At 39.2% G+C, this 23,571-nt stretch overlaps 1 protein-coding gene across 2 annotated transcripts in view; it reads right to left on the reverse strand.

The window, feature by feature from the left end:
- Nucleotides 1–691: 691 nt before the first annotated feature.
- The window catches only part of GPBP1 (GC-rich promoter binding protein 1), a 52,747-nt gene continuing 29,867 nt past the window's right edge, over nt 692–23,571 (reverse strand). For both annotated transcript variants that reach the window (XM_060235963.1, XM_060235965.1), the window contains exons 4-13: nt 21,831–21,953; nt 18,444–18,567; nt 17,641–17,864; nt 16,947–17,013; nt 16,290–16,474; nt 15,718–15,855; nt 15,357–15,518; nt 13,868–14,055; nt 2,540–2,642; nt 692–1,599 (exon numbers count right to left, since the gene is read on the reverse strand). In XM_060235963.1, the coding sequence (XP_060091946.1) occupies nt 1,441–1,599; nt 2,540–2,642; nt 13,868–14,055; nt 15,357–15,518; nt 15,718–15,855; nt 16,290–16,474; nt 16,947–17,013; nt 17,641–17,864; nt 18,444–18,567; nt 21,831–21,896 (1,416 nt within the window). In that variant the 5' untranslated portion in view covers nt 21,897–21,953 and the 3' untranslated portion in view covers nt 692–1,440. The remainder of the gene's footprint in view (nt 1,600–2,539; nt 2,643–13,867; nt 14,056–15,356; nt 15,519–15,717; nt 15,856–16,289; nt 16,475–16,946; nt 17,014–17,640; nt 17,865–18,443; nt 18,568–21,830; nt 21,954–23,571) is intronic.

Here is a 23,571-nt window from a genome sequence, read left to right on the forward strand (position 1 = left end):
GCAATTACAAATGCCTTTTTTGTACTTCAGTTTTAGAACTGTCCTTAATGTTTATATATCTCAATATATCAACAGTCACCATATAGTTAATTCAGCTATCACATATTTTCCTAAGATCACTTAAGGCTTTTCTTTTGATTGCTATAGAACTGGCAAATAAAATCTTGGCAGTCATGTGTAGGACAGTAGAGCTTTTCGTGAAAGTGATTTTTACATTCTTTTGCTGCAACAGCAACCCTTCAGTGAGTTATGAAATTGTACAAATCCAAACATTATTTATAGGCTAATCCTACTTCCAATTTAAGGACAACACTGGACAACAAAACAGTAACCAAAGGTTAAAGAAATGTTAATGGAGAGCATTATTACTCAAATCTTGGTGACAACTGCCTCTATTAATAGTGGGGAAACTAGATCCTAGTAGGCATACCTGTACAGCCGTACCCCTATTCAATTGAATATACTTTAAGTATCATTCTGGACTAAGAATCTCAAAGTGCACTTGCTGTGTAGTGACAGTGACCAGAAATCAACATTAGTGCTCTAAGAAGCATGACAGGCAGGAATATCAGACAATTAAAGAACCGTAAGTATCGTCAGTGTTATGTACCAAGGTGACAGTATGCAAAGACAGTTTATTGTGCATGAGTTTGACAGGATCAGTCAGTGAAATAAGCTTTCTGCATCTGAATAATTTATCAAAATAATGTTTATTTCTCCTCCCCCACAAGAATCAGCGCCCGCTGTGAGGATCCAGATTCCTGGGTCTCGTAGCATCCAAATAAAGCTTTTGATTTACACCAGTTCTGTGAAGTTCGGAATTGAAGCAAGTCTTTTTCCATAATTACTGTAGTACAAACTGCTAGAGAGCAATTACTGGTATGTATTAAGAAGTGGAACAATTACAACAGTTCAGGAAATGGAAGTTTTAGTGCACTTTTGTCATTTTTTTAGCCAACATGCTACACTTTCTATTGTCTGTGCACGAAGTGAATACTACGGATTTCCACCATAAAGAAATCCATCTCAGCAAGCAACACACTGTGTCAAGCTGCCCTTTTCCCCCTTAGGCCTGCCATTTTTAAGACAAAAACTTTGCCAAACAATACATAATCTTTTTTTTTATTATTAAATGAGAACATCTCATTCTCATACATTGTCACATTGCTAGTCAGAGAAATGCTGCAGTGATGAAAAAAAGTCAATGTTGGGGCAAAGTCCTCATTTCTACAACATCCATTTACAAAGAAATTATAGTCATGTTTTCAACACAGCTCATCAACACAACATTCTTAGGTTCCTTCACGAGGAGTCCCAAAGATCCTTCGTCTAACAGGGGGCACAGAGCACCACTTCATTTATAGTTCTTCCCCTCTTGAGCAACTCCCTCTTAAACTGCACCAGAGGCGAGAAAAAGCGCCTCCCACTTCCCAGCCGTCTTCACACATCATCATCGTCTGACGTGTCGCTGCTGCTTGTTTCTGTGTCTTCATTCTCAATTGTGGGTTTGAAAGTGCTGTTTTTCCAGGGACTGAATTTGAAGTCACAGATGAGGCCGTTTTTCAGAAAACCATTTTTTCTAAGGCCATTTTTTTGTAACTGAAACAAAAAAAGCAGTTTCAAAGAGACGTCACTAAAAGGTTTCTTTTGTTTCCTACAAAACAGCAAACTGAATTTTTTGCATTTGTCAACACTGCTTGCCTATCACTTCAAACAAAATTTTTCCAAGAGAAAAAACAAAACAAAAACATTGTGTTCTTCTTGACTATATGCCAGTCCTTCTACAATCTATTCCAAGTATTTCCCCAGAAGGATTCCAGAAAGTTCTAGCCTTATACAAAACTTAATAGGTGTAAATCTCTTTCCTTTTATACAAATCCACGAAGCTGGAAGTATCAAGTTTGCAAGCAACAAAAAGAAACTTTTCAGCCTAGTAATTTAATGTTCATATAACAATGCAGAAGTCTCCTAAAAGAAATCTCACTGTCAGGCTATTGTTACTTAGATGCACTAGCAGCAGGGAGAGCATGACACTTTCTTGTGTTTATACAGCACAATACTCTGGGAAGTTGCACATGGAGCTCTCATTCTAAAGAGCCACAGAGGATGCTATGGAGGGCAGTATATGCCATGCCATGCCATCCCTCATTGCTATCCTGGGTTGCGACAAACATCTGCAGTGGCCAGGACAGAAGGGAGATCATAATACTAAGGAAGTTCAGAAAGGGGGAGGAAAAGCACAAACAAGCAGGACAGGAAGCAAATGACTTCTGTAGCAATAATTTGTTTTGTGGCAATAATTTGCAAATATGAAGTCTCTAGAGTTAACGTCCTACTCCAACAGAGCGTGCAGACAATATCTACAGCTCCATCTTGTTAAGAAAATGTTCAGTTACTGGCTTTTGAAGCAATAGACCTCAGCATACTGATATTACTTCTCTTACTATTGAATGCTTGGAGGACAGATATCCATTCCACTTTGCCAATAACATATTTCAACACACAAGGACACAAAACACAGGTAGAGTTTGTTTCCCACCTGTTCACTGATAACTTGAAATTCCCTCATTTCATCCTCTGTTAATGGAGCGCAGGTCTCATCATTTTCACTGTCTTCCTGCCAGCCCATCTCCTTTAACAATCTAAAAAGAGATAGAAGATATTGGATAGTTTTAATTTAATTTTTACTAATGTTCATATATACTAAAAGCAATTAGCAGCTCAAGGCCCAATCTCACTGCCTTGAAGGAGACCAGCTGGGCAGTTACTTGCCAACTCTTTCCATTAGTTTCCATCTACTCTTAAGGTTTAGGTTTATTGGATTTATATCCTGCCCTCCTCGCCGAAGCAGGCTCAAGGCGGCTCACAACCAATGAAATCAGAACAATTAAACAATTAAAGCAAATTAAACAATTAAAACAGTTAAGAACAATTAAAACAGTCTGGTGCTAATCATATTTGATATTTTCTCACTTCAGATGGCGTTCAGTATATATTAGATGTATATCAGTCACACTATATCAGTCCTTCCATGTCAATTAAAAGTCTGCTGGAATAGAGTTGTTTTACAGGCCTTGCAGAACTCGGTGAGGTCCTGTAAGGTCCTAACTTCTTCCAGCAGTTGATTCCACCAATAGGGGGCAGCGATCGAGAAGGCCCTCTCTCTGGTGGACTTTAATCTAGCCTCCCTCAGTCCAGGGATCACTAATAGATTTTTCATCCCAGATCTAAGTACCCTCTGATAACATAGACATTTTTTTTTGAGATAAGAGAATCAGAGCAAAAGAAGACTCAGCTTCTGCTGACTGTGTTCCTCCTGTCTCTTCATCAACGGTTAGAAGATGGAGAGAAGAGCACATAATTCCGGGAAAGAATGAGTTCTCAAGTCCACACCAGTCGAAATAACTAGGAATCTATGAACTAGATTCTCACTGGTTGTGAAAAATTCCGTTTTCAGCAATGTTCCTTCTAAGCTGAGTTAGCGTGAGCTAGCTCACAGATTTTTAGCCTCCAGCTCACACATTTTGGTCTTAGTTCAGGAAGGATGACCCCAGAACACACTAATTTATGCAGTAGCTCACAACTTTAATGCCAGTAGCTCACAAAGTAGAATTTTTGCTAACAAGACTGCAGCTTAGAGGGAATATTAGTTACCAGATATGGGGGAGTTAAGGAACTCTGATCAGAGACCATAGAATGAGGGTGTTGATGCTCACACACACACACCATTTTCCTAACCTGCAATGGTCAAGGGAAGCTGTCTGCTACTTGTCTGCTTTGGCAAGATATAAATTCCAGTTTCATTACCTAATACTTAACAGGTGGTTGGGACCATTTTGAGTTAGGGAAACAACACAGAGGACAGGTTTCCTATCCCAACCCACCCTCCCCACACACACATACATGCCCCCTTGGAATCCTAATTCAGGCCCTGAGCACCTGATAACCAAATTAAAAACAATATTGGGAGCTCAGCTCATGGAACTCCCAACATCTTACCTGGTATGGCCCTCAAATCATTCCTACCTCCCTCAAGGTATAATGAAGAGGGAGAAAGACTTGCTCCCTACCCCGTTACCATCCCCCCAACAATCCATCTGTAATGATAGCAAGTCAGAGATCTACATAAGGATTTGAATTAAAAACCCACTGAATTCCTAGGATGGATTTTGCCACCCCTCTTACAGTCACTTGCATCCCTCCCAAAAGTCACTGAGGGGCAGAGAACCACTGGGAATGGTCTAGGGTCCAGAAATCAAAAAGAGGAATTGACAGAAATGCCCTATTGCCATCACTGCAACAACTCCTTACAAGAAGCTGGTACAACAGCCATTTCAAACAGCAATTTCAATCTATTTCCCTTCTGATTCCAACTTTCACACCACAACCGATCTACTCTATGGATTTAAGGGAGGGGGGGACATAACCCCCCCCCAAAGACTCCATTTGCATTATTTAGGATTAAATACACACATTTTTAGAACTATCAGCTATCAAACATGACCATTCATATTAAATTTTTTAGTCAGAACAGAAAAAGCAGCTCTGTGCAGTTAGACTGTAGAGAACTACAGATCTTTTCTGAACAGCAATATTCCTGACATTTCTACTTTCAAAGTGTACAGAAAGGAAGTTTTGTTTGCACATGACAGCTGCTCTAACGTAAAGAGGAATGATCATTGACAACCAGTACAATAAGTAAGAACACTGGAGGCAACCAGATAGTTTATTCAAAGCATTAAGCAACTAAAGATGATAAAAACTGCAACTGGGATTTATTTTAAATTACCTTCAATAGGACAAAACGCAGTAATGGCTTGGATCACTTTTTTTAATATCCAGAAACTTTTTACATAAAAAGACACACAGGAAATACTTTATCTGCTGTCTGCTAAAGTATCAATCTGAACCTCCCTATCTCTTACACACACATGCAGCATTTCAAAAACATTTGTGTGTTATATAGCAGAGGATATTATGCACAATAACAACTTTATTATGAACTTCTCTTTCTTGTTTCTATTTTATTTGTCCATTTCTCTTTTCTACCTTTTGCAAGCTCTTTAATGGGATTTCATTCAAAATTGCTGTCAATCAGCCTAACCTTTTGAGACAGGGATCCTGACAACAGGAGATGACAAATAAACTCCCAACGGAGGGACCTAGGAACTTTCAGAGGTTAGAGGGTATTATATAAAGCAGCAAGCATAGAAGATTTAAATCAGTGAAACTGTAACAAAATCCATGCACACTTATGCAGGAAATGTGGTATATTTGTGTGTATGCACACATAAAAGTCCTATTTCAAACACAGGAAGTGCAAGGCATGTGCATGTACTGTCACCCAGCAAACATCCAACACTCTTACTGCAAACATTAAGAATGTGGCTTCTTGGCACACAAGATCAAGTTGAGGTTATTTAACAGAACATTTAAGTACTTTTGAAAGGTCAACACTGTCAAGACATACCAAGACTTCACATAGTTGTGGGCTTAAATATACACTTGCAACTTTTCAATGTGTAACTTTTCAGAACTCTAAATTGCCAATTAGTTTTAAAAATAGAATGTTATTGCTGTACTTGTGTTAACAGATATCACACTGTAAAAATGTTTAAATAGTTCCTACTCCCACTTATAAGGCAGTTTAAGACTTGTATTATAAATCTTTCTACTGGGCAAGGGGGATCTTACCTGGTGAATTTCTTTCCCTGTCAATAGAGTTTATTCTCTGTATTGGGTTACGTCCTGCATCCTGCCTGGAGACTAGGGTCCTAAGTCCCAGGCACTGAAAAAGCCAGGAACAGGATACTACAAAAATGAACTACTACAGTAAGAGGTGGAAGCATAACAAATCACACTAAAAATCAAGAACCAAAGGTGTTCAAAGTTTCTAAAAATTCCAAGTAACACTGCAAGGCAGATTGAATGAACTCCTGTCTACAAGGACAACAAAAGTACACCAAATAAGAATCTCCCTTTTATCCCTTGTATCCACAATGTATTCTGGTTCAGAATGTTTAAAACCAGTAACATACTAGGGAGAGATGAATTCTACCAGGTACACTGGTAAGAAACCAGAATTCCTTGCAACTTCAGGACTTTTTGCAGCACTTTTCTCCCAAAAGCAGCCTCTGCAGAAAATCTATTTTATAAAGTTTTATAATTATGTGAAACCTGAAGCAACCTAACAAAACGTCTCCTCAAATGGAACTCTGGCCCCAAAGGTTTCTGAAATGGCTGCTTCTACTCTGACAAAAATGGCTAGAAGTGGCTCCTTCCCTTTCTACTCAAGGATTATGTATAGGCCAAAGCTGCAACTTCTCTTCGCTAATGAATCAAGGTAAGAGAGGAGACGTTTCTCCCCATATATTAACTGTGAAAAGAGACAACTTTTGAAATTTGTTTACCAGAATAGGGTGAAGACAGAATGAAAAAAGAATAGGGTTTCTAGGCCTTGAGAAAATTTGAATAAGTTTTTGGAATGGAAGCAGGATTTGGTCACAGAAACAGCGTTGACACATTGGAAGATATAAACTAACAGGACTTCCACCTGTAACACTCTTCCAGCCAATGATGTCATTACCAAGAACTGGGTTCTAACAGAAAGCACCTTCAGAGTATTAGCAGCCAGATACTCAAACTCCATAAAGGCACACAAACAACTGGAGATGAAAGAAGAAAGCTCACAAAAATGTTCTGACTACTTACTGGACAATCAGGCACAAAATTCTGTTGAATCCCTTTCAGGATACTGTACAATGAAGAGATATATTTCCTCAAAATAGACCAAAGCATAGGCAACCTCTTCTCCCCCACCCCCCACCAAAATCAGACAGAGCAAGAGGGTGCCAAAGCTCCAGATCTGGAACACCAATTCAAAAGGACATCCAAGAGTTGCTATTATATATTGATAGTAGAGGTTCTGCAACATGCCAGCAGAATAGAGATGAACTTGGGAAGACAGCAAATGACAGTGACAGATAATGCCCACTTGCCTATCTCCAAGCAGTCAGATGGACTAACTGCAGGCTTGGATGAAACAGAAGATCCTGACACAGAAATTCTGGAATATTATAGTTACAGCACCATGGATGTCTTGACCATCAAGGTACAACCAGAACAATACCCAATTTGAACATGCTGGTGGTTTTTGTATTTTTAAAAAATTATTATTTATTTACGTTATAGTCCACCTTTCTCACATGGACTCAAGGTGGATTACACCTAGTGAGTCAGTACAAGCAACAAGATGGAATATTCAATAAGTTCATTAGGCTATTAGAAGACTGGAAACCACCACAAAGGACAGGAGCAAAGAATAAATAATAATTTAATATTTTAATGTTAATATTTAATATTTGTTTTATGTTACCTTACTGGCTTTAATGTTTTACATTAACGTGAAACCCTTTGGATGAACAGCAACCAAAAAACTCAATTAAAAAATAAATAAGGTAAAGGTAGTTCCCTGTGCAAGCACCAGTCGTTTCCAACTCTGGGGTGACATTGCTTTCACGTTTTCATGACAGACTTTTTACAGGTTGGTTTGCCACTGCCTTCCCTAGTCATCTACACACTCCCCACCCCACCCCACCCCCAGCAAGCTAAGTACTCATTTTACCAACCTCAGAAGGATGGAAGGCCTAAGTGTTAATATAACATAATGAGCAGTACAGAAATTACATAATAAGATCCTGTTTACAATGTGCTATATACAGCAAAAAAGACCCCGAGTCTTGATCATCGATCCAAGTATGTTTGTGACCATTTTGTGCTGTGCAGCCTCATTACCTGTACAGAAAAACCCTCTTGAATAGTTCAGTTTTGCATCATTTGCTAAAGGCCAGGAAAATGGGTACTTTCCTGACCTCCTCAGGCAGGCCATTCCACAAGGGAGAAAAGCAGGTGTGCAGGTTGTTGATTTTCCCAATTTGCAGGTTGGCTGCCATGAGTGGAGTTCTGATGGCAGAACACAAAAAGACAGGCAGTCCCATAAATAAGTTGGACATGGAGAACAATGAACAAAGAGTTTCCATCTGGAAGAAATTCCTTAGGAAGTTATCTGAACTAATGTAAACTCCAAAAGCTAACCCTTTTTGGTAGTTTATCCACCGGGGAATATGGATGTTTCTCACATATTTCCAACAACAGATAACTGACCCCCCCTAAACTAAACTCTGCCCTTCCAGACGAGCACATAAGTCATACAGAGGAAGGTTTCATCCCTGGGTGTTAAACAGATGGAAATGGATTGCTTTTGACATTTCTGTAACCAAGGACTGAGACAAAAGAACAAATGAAATACCACTGCCAAGACTTAATTCCATCTTTTTTGGGAGGTTGCAGTATGGATTGTTTTTTTCCTTTGGTTCCCATCAATTGCCTCCAAAGGGTTGCTAAGTGGGGTTGTTTTTTTAAAAAAAAAATTCCAAGAAGGACATTGCCTTTAGCATGAAGGTCTGCACCCATTCCTGAGCTCCACACTGTTGTCAAAAGAAACCAGAGGAGGAGTTATAGAAGAGGAGGCTAGAAGATAAATGTTCAACAGCTTTAAGATAGGGGAGAGGTAGTGGCTACTTCCTCAACAGTAAAGTAACCACAGCCTTGTCCTGAATGATATTCAAAAGAAAGTCTATTGTGGTTTTCAGACTCACCCTCTGAAGAAGACTCTTTCTCTCAGACTGGGCAAATCTGGACACCCTAGCATGAAAATGACAAGTTCTGCATGAGGGAGAAAAGGAGTCATGCCATCTTCTTTTGGAGATGACAAATCCTTGCATTGTTTGTTAAGGAGTTCTAGAATAAAGACTGAGCTGTTCTGAATGAGCAGTGTCAATCCAATCCTGAAGGGAAGGGGGGAACAGAGGCTAAGGAAACATTCTGCCTAGAGAGGCAGTTGTACAGCAGTGCCTCAATGTCTGTGAGATGCCCCAGACCCACTGTGGCAAGAGATTTAGAAAAGGAATCAATGACAGCTCTGGGTGAGAAGAAATGCTCTGTCCTTCCTGCTTGCATGCTCACAAAACCAGGAGCACAAATGGCAGGAAAAGCTAGCCTGCTGAGAAGTGAGCAAACTATGCCCCTCTTCATAGGCTGTCTGCACTGGAAAGTTTAAAGATAAGAATCACCTTAATCCATTTCACAAAGTCCTGGTGCTAAGTCTCTCCTTCAACAACTGATAGGAAGAGTGATTTAGAGCTCTAACTCTCTTGCTGCACTGTTTGAGCCTGACCCTGAGGGTAAAACAGGAATGAGCATATGAAAATCTATGCCCCCCCTCACCCTTTTTTCACCAGTGGCTGGATTACAACTCCTGAAGTACTTCTTTCCTCAGACACAACTATCCAAGTCCAATCAGGGGACATGCAAAGAGTAAATGGGAGAAGACATAGTGTTGAGTAAATTTCTAGCCTTCTCCACAACCACCCCCATGAGACTAATAGAAGTAAACAGCCCCAATATATTTTTGCTTAGAGAGCACCCCCAAAAGGTGTTGTGAGTGTGGCAAATACACACCAAAAACTTTTGGCCTTAAAATGTCAGGAGTGAAAGGAAATGCATTTTTCTACAACATATTAAAAGAAGATCTCTCAATCAAAGCAAGAACTGATCAGACAAGCTCACAGCAGGAGCAGGTTGACTTCACAATATGTCAAGAATGCATCAGTCAAGACTCCTTTGAACCTCCAAAGTTCCTCACACATTTCTAGCCATAAACCAAGACGCAGGTTTTCAAAATAAATAAACAAAGCTATTGACGTTTCTTTTGCAAATACAATTTCGGGGTTATACAATCATAAACCCAGTAAGGACCATTTGTCTATCTCTCAACTACTATCAGCAGACTAGTGTCAATATTGTCATCTATACTATACAATACATATTAATTCAACTGGCTATGGTACAGGAAGATGATGTTACTGTACCTGATCCTGAATTTATGAAAACAGGGTCCCTGATCCAAAGCTGCATCAGTCAGAGCACAACTCAAAGATCAGCAATGACTAACTAGGTTCCAAAGATTGGGTCCAAGGCCACAGTAGGTCTTAGTCTGTGCCAAAATGGACTGGAAGCAAATTCTTTACATAGGCACCCAGATAAACTGAGGTGTATAAGGACTTCTTAAGCTCTTGATCTTTGCAGCTGATTCACCTCTAGGACCACTTTTCATTGTCACAAGCACAAAATCATTGAACCCTTCCTCTTAAAAACAAGAGTAGGGTTTCTTCATTCCTATTCTGCTTCCCTTTATGTCCTGCTTACCCTTTTACTATGTTCTCTCTCCATTCCCCATCAAGGACTGGCTTACTTTAACATCTGCTGCTGCTGCTGCATCCTGGTTAGGTGCTCCTTTCCTTCTACCCTAAGTACCATTCCCATTTATCCACTTTAACATCTCACTCAAAGTAACACAACTACACACCAGATTGGCTCAAAGCAATTTATTTGCATTGGTCTTCATGAAATAGTTCCTTGCCCCTTTGTCTCTTTTCTGAATCAATTCTTCATTTTCTAGTCTGTATTTTGGTTAGGGCAACAGACATGCCTGCTGGTTAATTGTATGTCTTCCTTTCATCTTTATCTGAAATTTACTCCATCAAACTGGAAGACATGTATACAACAGAGCAGAAGATTTCTTTTCACCCTGGACATGTTCTGGCTGCACAAGTGCTGTGTGACAATTCTGGCAAAGAGACTGGTTTGGGTAGCAACTGCCTGAGCACAACACTGCACAGCAAACACCTGGGCAACATCCCTCCTAACATACCTCTGAGGTTTACAAGATTATGCATAGGACAGAGAAGGTAGAGAAAGAAGTCCTTTTCTCCCTTTCTCACAATACAAGAACTCGTGGGCATTGAATGAAAGTGATGAGCAGTCAAGTTAGAACTGATAAAAGCAAGTACTTCTTCACCCAAAGGGTGATTAACATGTGGAATTCACTGCCACAGGAGGTGGTGGTGGCTACAAGCATAGATAACTTCAAGAAGGGAATGGATAAGCATATGGAGCAGAGGTCCATCAGTGGCTATTAGCCACAGCTTACTGTTGGAACTCTCTGTCTAGGGCAGTGATGCTCTGTATTCTTGTGCTTGGGGGTACATTGGAAGGGCTTCTAGCCCCACTGCTGGACCTCTTGATGGCACTTGGATTTTTTGGCCACTGTGTGACACAGTGTGTTGGACCAGATGGGCCATTGGCCTGATCCAACATGACTTCTCTTGTGTTCTTATGACAAATGCAAAGAAAATGACAACAGAACACCACCTACAGCTCACAACTCAAGCCAGTTCTATGCATTATTAATGACCTACAACCCATGCTAGATAATGAAACTTTTCTCACACTGGGGGCCCCCAATTTTTTCTTGCTCACAGTGTAGCAGTTCTCTTACAAAAGAATTTCAAAGGGAGATTAGAAAGAAACTGCTGAATTGCAACTTATAATGAAGCTTGGATGGAACTGAGACCTAGGTTTCCTGTCTCATTACCAATGCTGATTTCTCCACACCTGGTACCCCTCTGCATATCACAACTAATCAATTTAATATAATCACACCCATTATTGTCATTCACCTGCTACTGTTATTCCACATCTGAAATAACTCTACTCCAGTTATAAGAACAGGTGGGCTTCCATTCTAGCTGTATCTGAAAAAAGTGAGCACTGATTCACAAAAGCTCATCTGCTGCAACAAATCTGGTTAGTCTTTAAGGTGCTAGTCTTCATGGTGCTACTGCTTGTTAATCTTTAAGGTGCTACTTTAAGGTTCAAAAACACATATGATGAGGAAAGGGAGTTGCATCCAAGGATCAGCGTAGGGGTAGTAAATCAACATCTCATTTCATTAAATGAAACCAAGTCCTTGGGGCCAGATGAACTGCATCCAAGGGTACTAAAAGAACTTGTGGATGTAATTTCTAAGCCCTTGGCCATTATTTTTGAGAAGGCTTGGGAGAACACGTGAGGTGCCAGAAGACTGGAGGTGAGCAAATGTTGTCCCCATCTTCAAGAATGGGAAGATCTGGGTGACTACTGACCTGAACAAGTTTTAGAACAAATCATCAGTCATTCCTTGAACATTTAGAAAAGATGGCTGTGATTACTAAGAGCCAGCATGGTTTTTCAAGAACACGTCATGTCAGACTAACCTGAACTTTTTTTGGAGAAAGTGACTACCTTGCTGTATCAGGGAAATGCTGTAAACATAGTTTATATTGATTCAGTAAGGCTTTTGATAAGGTCCCACATAACATTCTTGTTGACAAGTCGGAGGTTTGGATCCTGTTACCGTTAGAGGGATCTGTAAATGGTTGACAGATTGCACCCAAAGAGTGCTTTTGTGAATGGTTCCTCATCCTCTTCAAGAGCAGTGACAAGAGGAGTGCCTCAAGGATCTGCCCTGGGACCTATTTTGTTCAACATCTTTATAAATGATTTGAAGGAAGGAGTAGAGGGAATGCTTATTAAATTTGCAGATGATAGTAAATCGGGAGAAGTTGCAAATACAGTAGAAGACAGACAGGATACAGGATGATCTGGAAAACTGGGCTAAAACAAATAAAATGAATTTTAATGAGGATAAATGTAAAGTTCTGCTTTTAGAAAGGAAAAATCCAATGCATCATTATAGGATGGCAGAGATTTGTCTTGGCAGTAGTATGTGCAAAAAGGATCTAGGGGTCTTAGTAGATCCATACACTGAACAAGAGTCAGCAGTGTGATAAAATATTTTGGTGCCTAGATCACACGAAGTGATGGTACTGCTCTGGTTAGACCTCACGTAGAGTATAGTGTTCAGTTTGGGGCACACAATTCAAGAAGGATATAGACAAGATGGAACATGTCCAGAGGAGGGCAACGAAGATGGTGAGGGGTCCTATCAGGAAAGGCTGAAGGAGCTGAGTATGTTTAGCCTGAAGAGGAGACGACTGAGAGGTAATATGATCATCATCTTCAAGTACTCGAAGGGCTATCATATGGAGGATAGTGCAGAGTTGTTTCCTGTTGCCCCTGATGGTCAGTCCAGAACTAATGGGTTGAAATTAAATCAAAAGAGTTTTTGGCTAAACATTAAGAAGAACTTCCTGACAGAGCAGTTCCTCAGTGAAATAGGCTTCCTCGTGAGGTGGTGGGCTCTCTGCAGGTTTTAAACAGAGGCTAGATGGCTGATTCTGTGAACTTAGGCAGATCATGAGAGGGAAAACAGATAAGGTTGCATCAGTTCTTGTGGCCATTTCTTACATGCCCAGGGAAATGGTGACTGCCACTTTGGGGTCAGGAAGCAATTTTTCTCCAGGCCAGTGTGGTCGGGGATTCTGGAAGTTTTTTGCCACCTTCTGAGCATGGAACAAGGGTCAATGGGGGAGGAGGGATATTTGTGCATTGAGCAGGGGATTGGACTAGATGACCCTGAAGATCCCTTCCAACTCTATGATTCAACTGCTTGTTAGTCTTTAAGGTGATACTTGCTATTTGCTGCTGCTACAGACAGACTGACATGGCCACCCATGTTGATCTAGACAGAAGAAGTGGGACTCAAGAAAAGAAACAAATCCCTAAGCTTCATCCTGCTGCTGGCAGAAATGCTACTCTTCCCCCCCACACACACACACACACCATCTTTTATTGCTGTTTTAGAGAAATGCAAGCTCTAAAAGAGCTTCAAGAAAGCTTTGCCTATGATACAGAAATTACTAGAAGTCAAGGGAAAAGTCCAACTCACAAGGCAAATCTGTCCTTGCCTTCCAGTTCCAATCCCATAATTCAGAACATAACTCCATGATGAATTAACTTGTACCCATTCGGGGAGAAAGATTTTTCTTGGAAGCTTAAATTGTACTGAGTTTTAAAACACACATACCGATGCTCTGCTTCAAGTGAGCTTGAAAGGACATCAGTCTGAGGAAATGTTGAAGAATGGATGATATGCTCGGAAATCACTGCAGCATTTCTATTTTCTTGCGGAATTTCATTTTCAAAGTTTCGGTTTATGTCCCTCTCTTGGTGGCCACTGTTGCTGTTATGTAAATTAAATTCTTCATCATCCTCCTGTTAAAAGAAATCATGTATTTCAGGAAGTTCCAAACATGACTTGCATCTCACAATTTCAAAAAAACCCCTTTGGATCGCACTTCACAGCAAGTTCTCTTTAAACTGGAAAAAGCTCACTAAGAAAAACTCTAAATTTGAAAAAGGCTTATTTATGCTAGTGGGGGGGGGGGGGGGGGCAGAACCAATTTCAGCAATTGAATGGTATGCTAAAATGCATAGAATATCTCAGAAGCTGCAATATGTTCCAGTGAACCACCATACTAGTTTGTGCTTCAAGTACTTTGGGAGATAATCTGGAAAAAAGCAAAGTACTGTAAAAAATATGTATATAGATCTACAAGCTATTCTAAGGACAAGAAGTGTGGGGAATGACAAAGAAGGTTTTTATACTCTGCTTTTCTCTACTCTAAAGAATCCCAAAGCAGTTTACAATTGTCTTCCCTCACCTCACAAACCACTCCCCACAAGGCTGAGAGAACTGTAACTGGCTCAAGGCCACTTAGCAGGCTTCAGGTAAAGGAGGTGGAAGAGTGGGGAATCAAACCTGGTTTTCCAAATTAGAGTTTACGGCTCTCAACCACTACACCATGCTGACTCTCTAAATACTTCCGTTTCAAGGAGGAAGACAACAAACTGACTAGAATATTGAGAAGTTGCACTCTCTTCCATATTGAAAGTCAAAACCTGTAAACTTTGCCATTAAGGTTCAGAGACTTTACAGAGAAAACAACATTTTAAAACTACTTAAAAGTGTCCAATAGTACTCAGAAATCTCACAGCTAAGTTGCGAGTGTTCTTGCACAAGTCAAAGGAAAAAAGAAGTACAAGGACAATTTATCATCTAAAAACTAGGTCAAGGAATTAGTCAAGTAAAAATACTATGCAAGTTGTAGAGTGCCAAGAGTACACAACCACCACCATGTGGATATTTAATGTGCAGCAGCATAGACACATATGTCTAGATGCAAACAGCTGACTCATACTGCTTCTGCATAAACAGAAAACAATATGTAGTAATCATGCACACTGGGTAAGCTGGCATTCAAACAGGATAGTATATGGATGTATATTGTTACTGCTATCAAAGAATAAGAAAAATATTTTTTTCTAATACAACAAAAATGTTAGAGGAGCTAGTGATAAACTGATGTAACAATCAATTTAATAATTTTAAGTCTTTTAATGCAAAGCTTATATGAATATCTGCCTGTAGCTAATATTTAGTATGACAGAAAGTTTAATGAAGTATGTTGCATGTGTTTGATACAATGCTATTATGAATAAGTATTATCCATTACCTTCTCTTGCCCAATACAGTTTTCATCATGTTCTTCTTCAACTCGATCCCGTTTCAACGTCTTCAAAAATTCACTCTTTTTATCAGTGCGCATTCGCGTTAATTTGGTTAAGCGAGGCTGGCCAAGTTTATCCACTGGGGATGAGGAATTTGACCGACTGCACTAAGAGGGGAAAAGACAGCATTGTGACATGAGAAAAGGTGAGGAAACTGTAACTTCTGGTAAAATTAATTGTGTTATTACCCTAGTTCAATAGCTTGGTTTCATGGGTGTTCAGATTCTCCAAATTCACGGTCTAATGCACAATCGACCAAGCCTGAATCAGCCCAGACAAAAAAGGAAGAACACAAAGCTGAAATACCTCTTTCACTGAATTCTGTGATCCAACAGTCTTGGCAGTAGATTTGAAAGTACTGAAGTTTCCAATACCATATGCAGAATCATGAGGAAATGGAGTCCCAAGTTTATTCTCTTTTGTTTGGCTCTTCCACTGCGTAGTCTAAAATCAAAATAATAAATATTTCAGAAATGAAGTTAACTCACTAGTTTAAAAAGTTAATCTATCACACTTATTACAGAGAGAACCCCGAAGTTACAATTTATAAGGGCATGTAAAAGCTCCTGGAGTCTGAAGCAAATGCATGTGAAATGTGAGGGCAGAAGAAATACAGACATGGTCAGAGAAGGTAGATGAGAAAAAAAGGAAAATTAGAAATTATTATTATTACATTAAGCTTATATCCCGCCCTCTCCGCAAGCGGACTCAGGGCGGCTCACAACATTACATTACTACCATTAAATGAAGGTGAGCAGATAAATTCTGTGAGGCTTAATTTCAATTTCATACATTGTTATATGAGCATTAGAAGCAAATAAAAAATGCAATGAAGTGAGACTAAACTGCTGTCCATATGCACCACTTTCAACTCTTACCTTTGCTGGTGGAATGACAGGCTTGGGAACTAAGCCTTTATAAACACTTGTACCAGTCCCATTCTTAGCTGGCTGTGAATGAGCACTTCCTCCCATAGGGAATCCAGATATCTGCAAATCTTTTGTATTGCCTTTTTTAATGACCAGCATTCGTGGAGATCTAGATTTAGGATTTAGAGGATATTCTGAAAAGAAGTTTGGAAAAAAAAAAGTGTCATTCCAGATTTCAGGGATAAATTCAACACAGCTGAGAGGAAGGCTCAAAGTGTGTGATCAGACAGCAGACTCATATTTCTGTAAGGCACTTGAAGCCAGGCCTATACCATATGAATAACACCCATCACCTGGTACAAAAATAAAGATCCCTGTACAGATAGTTTGTATATTTCTCAACACAAGGACTCAGCAGAAGTCCCCGGATAATAAATTTATAAACATTGCACTTGACACACCCACCCACACACACACACACACACAAAAATGAAGGGATTTCGTTATCAATGAAGAACAAAATTTTAGAGCAAAATTTTACAGACAAATTATTACACGGAGAAAAAGAATTTAGGAGTTTTAGAAATCAAATGACTTGTAATGTACAATAATGTAGAAAATACTATTCAAGAATTTTACTGCATTGCAAAGGGCAGTAACTCTTACCCCAAACACCTGCAGCTAAGGATTTATTCTGGTTTGGTTCTCTCTCATATTCAGGATTCAGGGATGGCTAAAGGGGGTGGGGGGTGAGAAGGAGTAAAGAAACACACAGTTCAATTATTTCAGAATCTTTTTTAAATGCTCCATATTTGAAATCTAGCATGCCAACTGTCAATTCTGCCTGAGAAAACAGTCAGGTCTTAGACCATTAAGGAGTACAGGTGAGTTGGTCAACAGATGGAAGTCCTCTTGTTTTGGTGCTGAATTCCAAATTGTTCAATCTCCTCTTGAGAGTATGGTATTGGCAGTCAGCATCTCTCTATGAACTGTCACTGCTTATTTGCATTTAAACACAAAGTTACAATATTTAGTGGTGATGGATGAATTCATTTCTTAGGCATACAGCTCCAATATTCAATTAAACTGAACTCATTATGAGAAACTGGGGAGACATTAGCTTACTATTAGAAGTTAACTTTTTGCTGTGACCATGGCTACCCCACTCCTGTATTAACCAGAACCCTTCTGTCATAACTTCAATAAAATTGTATGAAAAAGTTAGGATCAGGTTGAGCTGTAGCAATAATTATAAAAGGGGGGGGGGGGTTCCATTAGAAAATGAAACCCTGAACGCTGAAAAATTTGGGAGCTGTCTCCTAGAGCCAAAGAGAACTGTTTAAGGCCTGGCTGAACTCACAAAATCTTCAGCTTCAAATTGTTTGTGTTCTTCCTTGTCTTCCTTTTTCAGATTCTCGGAGTCAGGTGTATTGTTTTCATGCAGTCCTTGGCTTTTCCCAGAGTGGAAGCTGCTGGTGCGAGCACGTGAACCCCCGCCATGGTATCCCCCTCTGTGATTTGTGTTTTCAGTGCCATTTCTGCCTTGTGAGCGCCAGCCATTTCTCTCCTTTCTTCCCAAATGCCCTAGGGTTTTAAAAATTGTAACACAAAACAAAAACAAAAGTTTTGAACAGGCTTTACTTTGCAGAAAGGGTATAACATTTTAAAAATTCAGTGTTAAGCTATACCTAAGAAATTATTCAGACTTATGACTGAATCCTGAAGAGACTAGGCTGCGGTACTGTATGTACCCTTCTCATTCCTTATTCACCGCCACATGAGATGAGGAGGTAAGTGTGGACACAATTTCTCCCTAACTCAGAAAGACAATCACAGCCTATGACCTAAGCTGGGGTCCAGTATTAATACCAAGTTTTTAAATGCCTAGGTACATTAAGAACAGACTTAATTATCCAGACATATTTTACAAGTACCATTTTTTCATGGATTAACACTGTATTGGTAATCATGGATTAGGAGGGACAGACTAAAGTGGTACCGCTTGATCTATGTGAGCAGGATACTCTGGAGTATTGTTCCATATACTAAGTGTGTTATACAGTGAAATGTTTTGTATTCTACTTAAAGAGCAAAACCAGAGTTCCAGAACATTCAAAATAAGGCACCAAAAAATAGGAGAATATCTAAAGAGTAAATACAAACCTCCATTTGAACGGCCACTACTAGGATCAAATCCATCAGAAGAGTTGTGCCGCCTACGGTTAACTTCATAACGGTTCTCAGTCCATGAAAAGCTTTCTGAATGCTTCTCAAGATTCAATGATGACTATAAGAGGAACAACATTAAATGAGGAGTACAATAGCAACACTACCTTAATCATCACTAGCCTTCTAAACCATATTGCATCAAAATACTGACATTTTTCCAGTCTTGCATGTTAAGCATCCTCCAAAATCTTTCTAAATTCTACCTAAGAGGAAAGCAGGGCTAAAATCATGGCACTTAAAGACAAACTAAGTAACATCTACAGCAGGGGTGGCCACTGGAAGGAGGGACGGGATTAAAAGAGGGCTGTGCCAGGCTCCCCTTTAGTTTCATAGCTCTTGTAGGAGTTGTATTTACTAACCTTGGTGCCAAGGCATAGAAAGATGCATAATGATGCAAATGATGGTCAGTGATTTATATGGTACATGTGTGTTTCCTTCTCCCACTGGTGCCAAAAAATAATTCCCTAGCTTTTGTTTTTAAAGAAGTCTCCTTCTAGCATGATCGTGTTGTAAAGTGCATACACATGTATTTTGTATTTCTGTGCAAAGGAAGTATTAAGAGTTTTAATAAAGTCGCGTGTGTATATTTGTTCATGTCTTGTGGCTCTCAAACATCTGATGTTTATTTTGTGTGGCTCTTACATTAAGCAAGTTTGGCCACTCTGATCTATAGCATCCTACCACTCTACATGTGCTCCATTCAATGAAAGTGTATTTTGGGCTGACACACCTGAAGTAAATGCCACTAGATGGCTGTAGTCAGCATGTTCTACTACACCACAGTTCCCACACAAAACATTAAAAAGTTTCCAGCTGTTCAGGCTGAACTATTTGGGTCCCTGTTTGCACTTCCCAATCATGGAAGCTAAATGGTATTTATTCTGTATGCTGTAGCCACTGAAAGATGCACTATTTGGAAGCAGTCTTTTAGTGCTACATTCTACACAATTTAGAACCTAATTTTTTTAAAAAAGCATTGCTTCTGCATAAAATCATGCAGTCTGCATTTTCAGCACATGGTGGAGCTAGCGTTCTATCAAGCTTGCTTATGTTGCACTCCAGTTTTGTTAAAAGTTTTGATGATTTATGACCTTTCAGGCTCCTACTGATTGCTGCTCTACAATAAGATGAAAAACCTGATACCCAAGAAGAGAAGTTGGCAAGTACTGCTTCTTGTTAACAGAATGCAGGCAGCATTTTTAACTCAAGATTTTTCCACTACACACAGGCATCCTTCATATTATGAGACAGGTTCTTGGCTTCAAGATATTTTTTTTAAACATTCACATTCATATTTTCAAAAACTGAGAAGGTATCTGTCATAGTGACAAATGAAGAACACAATGAATTAAATCCTAAAGAAGTTTTCTATTAAAAGAGCCAGCAGAAAATACAACTTTGAGTTCTGTTAAGGTCAACCAACTGTATGTATTAATTGTGATACTAAAAAAACCTTTATTGCCAGAAGTATTTTGTAAATGGAACAATTTCAAGACATCCATACAAAGTAAATTCTTAAAAATCAAGGGGAAATCAGAATCTTATTTAGAATAACAAAGATCAAGTTATTATCTTTATGTTTAATAGCAAACTATGTTCCTACCTGCGGATACCTAAATCCGCAGGCTGGGGAAATTTATGCAGAAAAAAGATTTTCTAGCAAACTTGGGGGATACTCTAGGCTTGTGGGAAAATCCTAAATTGGGAGAAATGGGCACACGGGTTAAATAAATCTCAAGTGCAGGAACTTTTGTCTGCGCACCCACAGGTAACAACAGAAACAGCTCTCAGGGAAGCTGTGGCAAGCAAAGAGGAGGACAAGAGGGCAGGCAAAGTAAGAAAGCAAGTGGAAATGGAAGTCAAGAAAAGAGGAGCTGGATTGCTGGTGCTACTGTCCAGCAGAAGGGCAATGGTTGTGGCTGGAGCGAGGAAGAAGCAGTCAGACTTTCTCCTTCCTTTGACAGAAGGTGAAGGCAGACAAATGGCAGCAGGCAGGAGATGACAGATGGCGGGTAAAACTACATGCTCCCTCCAAATCCCACACTTCAAAACATTTACTCCTTCCCTCACATTAACAAAATGATTGTGATTCCATCCTAATTGTGCCCAATGTAAAACAACCAAGCCATTATAAATGGGAAAATGTAAAGACTGGGCTTCTAAGCTTTATTGCCTTCCCCCACTAGCCCCTCATAAGGTTCTCACAGAGCTGCTTCCTCCAGCCACAGCAGCTGATAATAGTTTAAAATAAAAAAGTATCTGTGTCTCCTAAACACCCCCCCAATCTGACAGGATTAGCAGCAACACTAAAACCATGGGGAAACCTGTTACAATTCTGTCAAAAATTAAGCAGGTCTGTAAAACACAAAACCAAAAGCAGCAAAGAAAAGGGGACTAGCATTCTTCCCCCCACCCACCCAAATTACCAATGAAAACGATTTGCAAGATTTTGTTGCAGGCTCCACTTGTCAACCAATCTAAAGCACACTTCCAATTTTGTGGCAACAATTAACAGTCTGCTTTACAATTAAATAAAGCCACTATACAGTGTAGGAACATAATGCAAAAACCTCAGCTTTATGCAGTCCACATGGTTTTTGCATTTCAGAGCTGTTTCTGCTAAGAGATACAATATATATTTTATGTTTGGCTTTTTCCTATGTACAGAAGGACACTAATGAAGACCATTCCCTTGAATGAGAAAGCTTCACAGTTCTTTGGAAATGTCCCACTGAACAAAGTGTTTTAACTAAGCACTTCAACAACGAAACAATGTATAATAAAATCTCACTTTTAAAATTACAGCTGTAATGTATTTTCTCTTTTTTGAAGTAATCTGATTTAAAAATGCAATTGGAATGTGACACACAAAAAAACCCTCTTAAAACTGAATTATGATCCTGTTGTAAATTGCTGCTTTTCTTTAGAAAGGAAAAAATGTGGAAAACAACTTTCTCAGTCATCTTATAGCATAACTGTTAAGACACTTATATTGTAGCTGGATACAGGACCAACAAGTCACTAAAGCTATCATCCACTGTGCCACCAGCTTAACTTTTTACTTCTGCTTTATGCCATCTACTTTGTATCTCAGACTAAATTTAAGACTTTATTGCATTCACTTTAGAGTTAAGTATCCTTTTCAACCACTTTAAAAAAAATAAATCTAGTTAAAACAAACTCAACCTAAACTTCAAGTCTTTAAAGTCTATTTTTCTACCCTGAAAACTGAACATATTTAGATATGGTTTCCACAATTTTAAAAGTTGAAATTTAAGCAAGTTCTTATACTTGTGATTCATGAGATAATTAGAAATTCACCTTTGATGATGATGATGGTGGAGTAGGAAAATTAAGCCAGGCTGGAGCAAAGTCATGCTGCGCCATTTAGGTCCAGTCTCACCAAGTCAGTGAAACAAGGCTTCAACACCTCATTGCAAATGCCTGTCAGAAAAGTGAGACATATTCTTACATATAAAGAGGCAGGAAAATATTTTCGTGTCTAAATCATCAAACTTCATTTTTTTTTAACTTGCTGAAATGATTCTTAATTGTATCAATTGCCTGTGGGAAGCCCATACACTGAAATCTACACATGGATTTCAATGGAAACTGCACAAGCAGAAGCGCACCAGAAATGTCACTGATGATTTCTGGAATCCAGTTTAAACTACAAAACAAAAACTGAAGGATGTTAGATTATCTGGCTAAACTGTGCAAAGACTAAAAGTGATAACAGTAAAACACATGAAGTCTGATCATGATGAACATCAGAATTAAATGAGAACACTTAAGCAGCGCTAGAAAAACAACACTAGCTACAGTAGAGTTCACCCAATCACCTATCTATGCTGCAAGATATCCTGTTAGACATTTTTACCTCCATCCTCAGAATGTTTGAAGCATTTTACAACATTTTTAAAAAATACAGCACTGCTTAGTATTATATACTTAGAAAAAGAACAGAAAGTTCAACTAAAGCAATGATGCACTCCACCTTCTGCCATTCAATCTTAGCTCTTTTGCTATGCAGAGGGAGAAAATTTGCATGTTTAAAGCCTACCTTGATTTATCCACTAAGAACCAAAAAAGATATGACATTGGATGAATTTGGAGGGGGGGGAGCTGAAAGGGCAATGAGGGGGGTGTTGATGTTCCCCACACTCAGCTTCACCAATTGAAACCTTACACTTTTCTAGCTCCAGGAAGCAAAAAAGAAAAAGCACAGAGAATGATTACTTCTTCCTACTTAAGGCTAGCAGCACCGTAAGGTTTCAGCGGGTGAACAGAATGGGGGAGAGGGGTTATATGCACCTTCAAGCACTGCAACTATTTCCTTAAACAACCTGTTTACTCATTACCCAGTATCATGCCTGGTTTTCCCCTAACTTACATGCTGTCATTCCTGTTCTTTAGATATGACATTTTCACATAACCTTCCCAGAGCACAAATCTCAGTTCCCCTTAGGAAATGAAGTACATCATTGTTTGCTTCGAAGCTCAAATAAAAAATACCCACTTTACAGCGGTGGTACTCAGCCACATATGCATTCACCATCAACTGAAAGAACCACATGACTACTTTATACTTTATTGGGCACACACCAAATATACAAAATAAGATTTTTAAAATTAATATTTAATATGTAACAGTAAAACTTTTTAATTGCTAGAGCACATCTGAGTAATTGATCCTGCCCCAACAGAGATTAAAAATTCCTGGAAATTTTGCAGTCATAGAAAACCAAGTTTTTTTCCTGTCCCCCCCTTTTTTTTGGGGGGGGGGGTGCGTGGAAATTTTGGGAAAGATATTTTCTTAATAAATCTAAACTTCTTAGTGGTTTAACAACATAAAATGCATAATTTATGATTTAGTTGCATACAGGTTCTACGTTTGCCACAGTTATAGAATTTAAAAGCATACATGTTTTCTATATGGGAAAACTGCAAGTATACCCAATACTTGAGAAACAGCTGAAATCGCTGCACCCAAAAGTTACCACAGCACACATATCTTTAATTTTTGCCATCAGAAAGACAGGCAAAATAAAAACTGAAGATA

Source organism: Heteronotia binoei, chromosome 4, assembly GCF_032191835.1.
Source record: "Heteronotia binoei isolate CCM8104 ecotype False Entrance Well chromosome 4, APGP_CSIRO_Hbin_v1, whole genome shotgun sequence".
Lineage (NCBI taxonomy): Eukaryota > Metazoa > Chordata > Lepidosauria > Squamata > Gekkonidae > Heteronotia > Heteronotia binoei.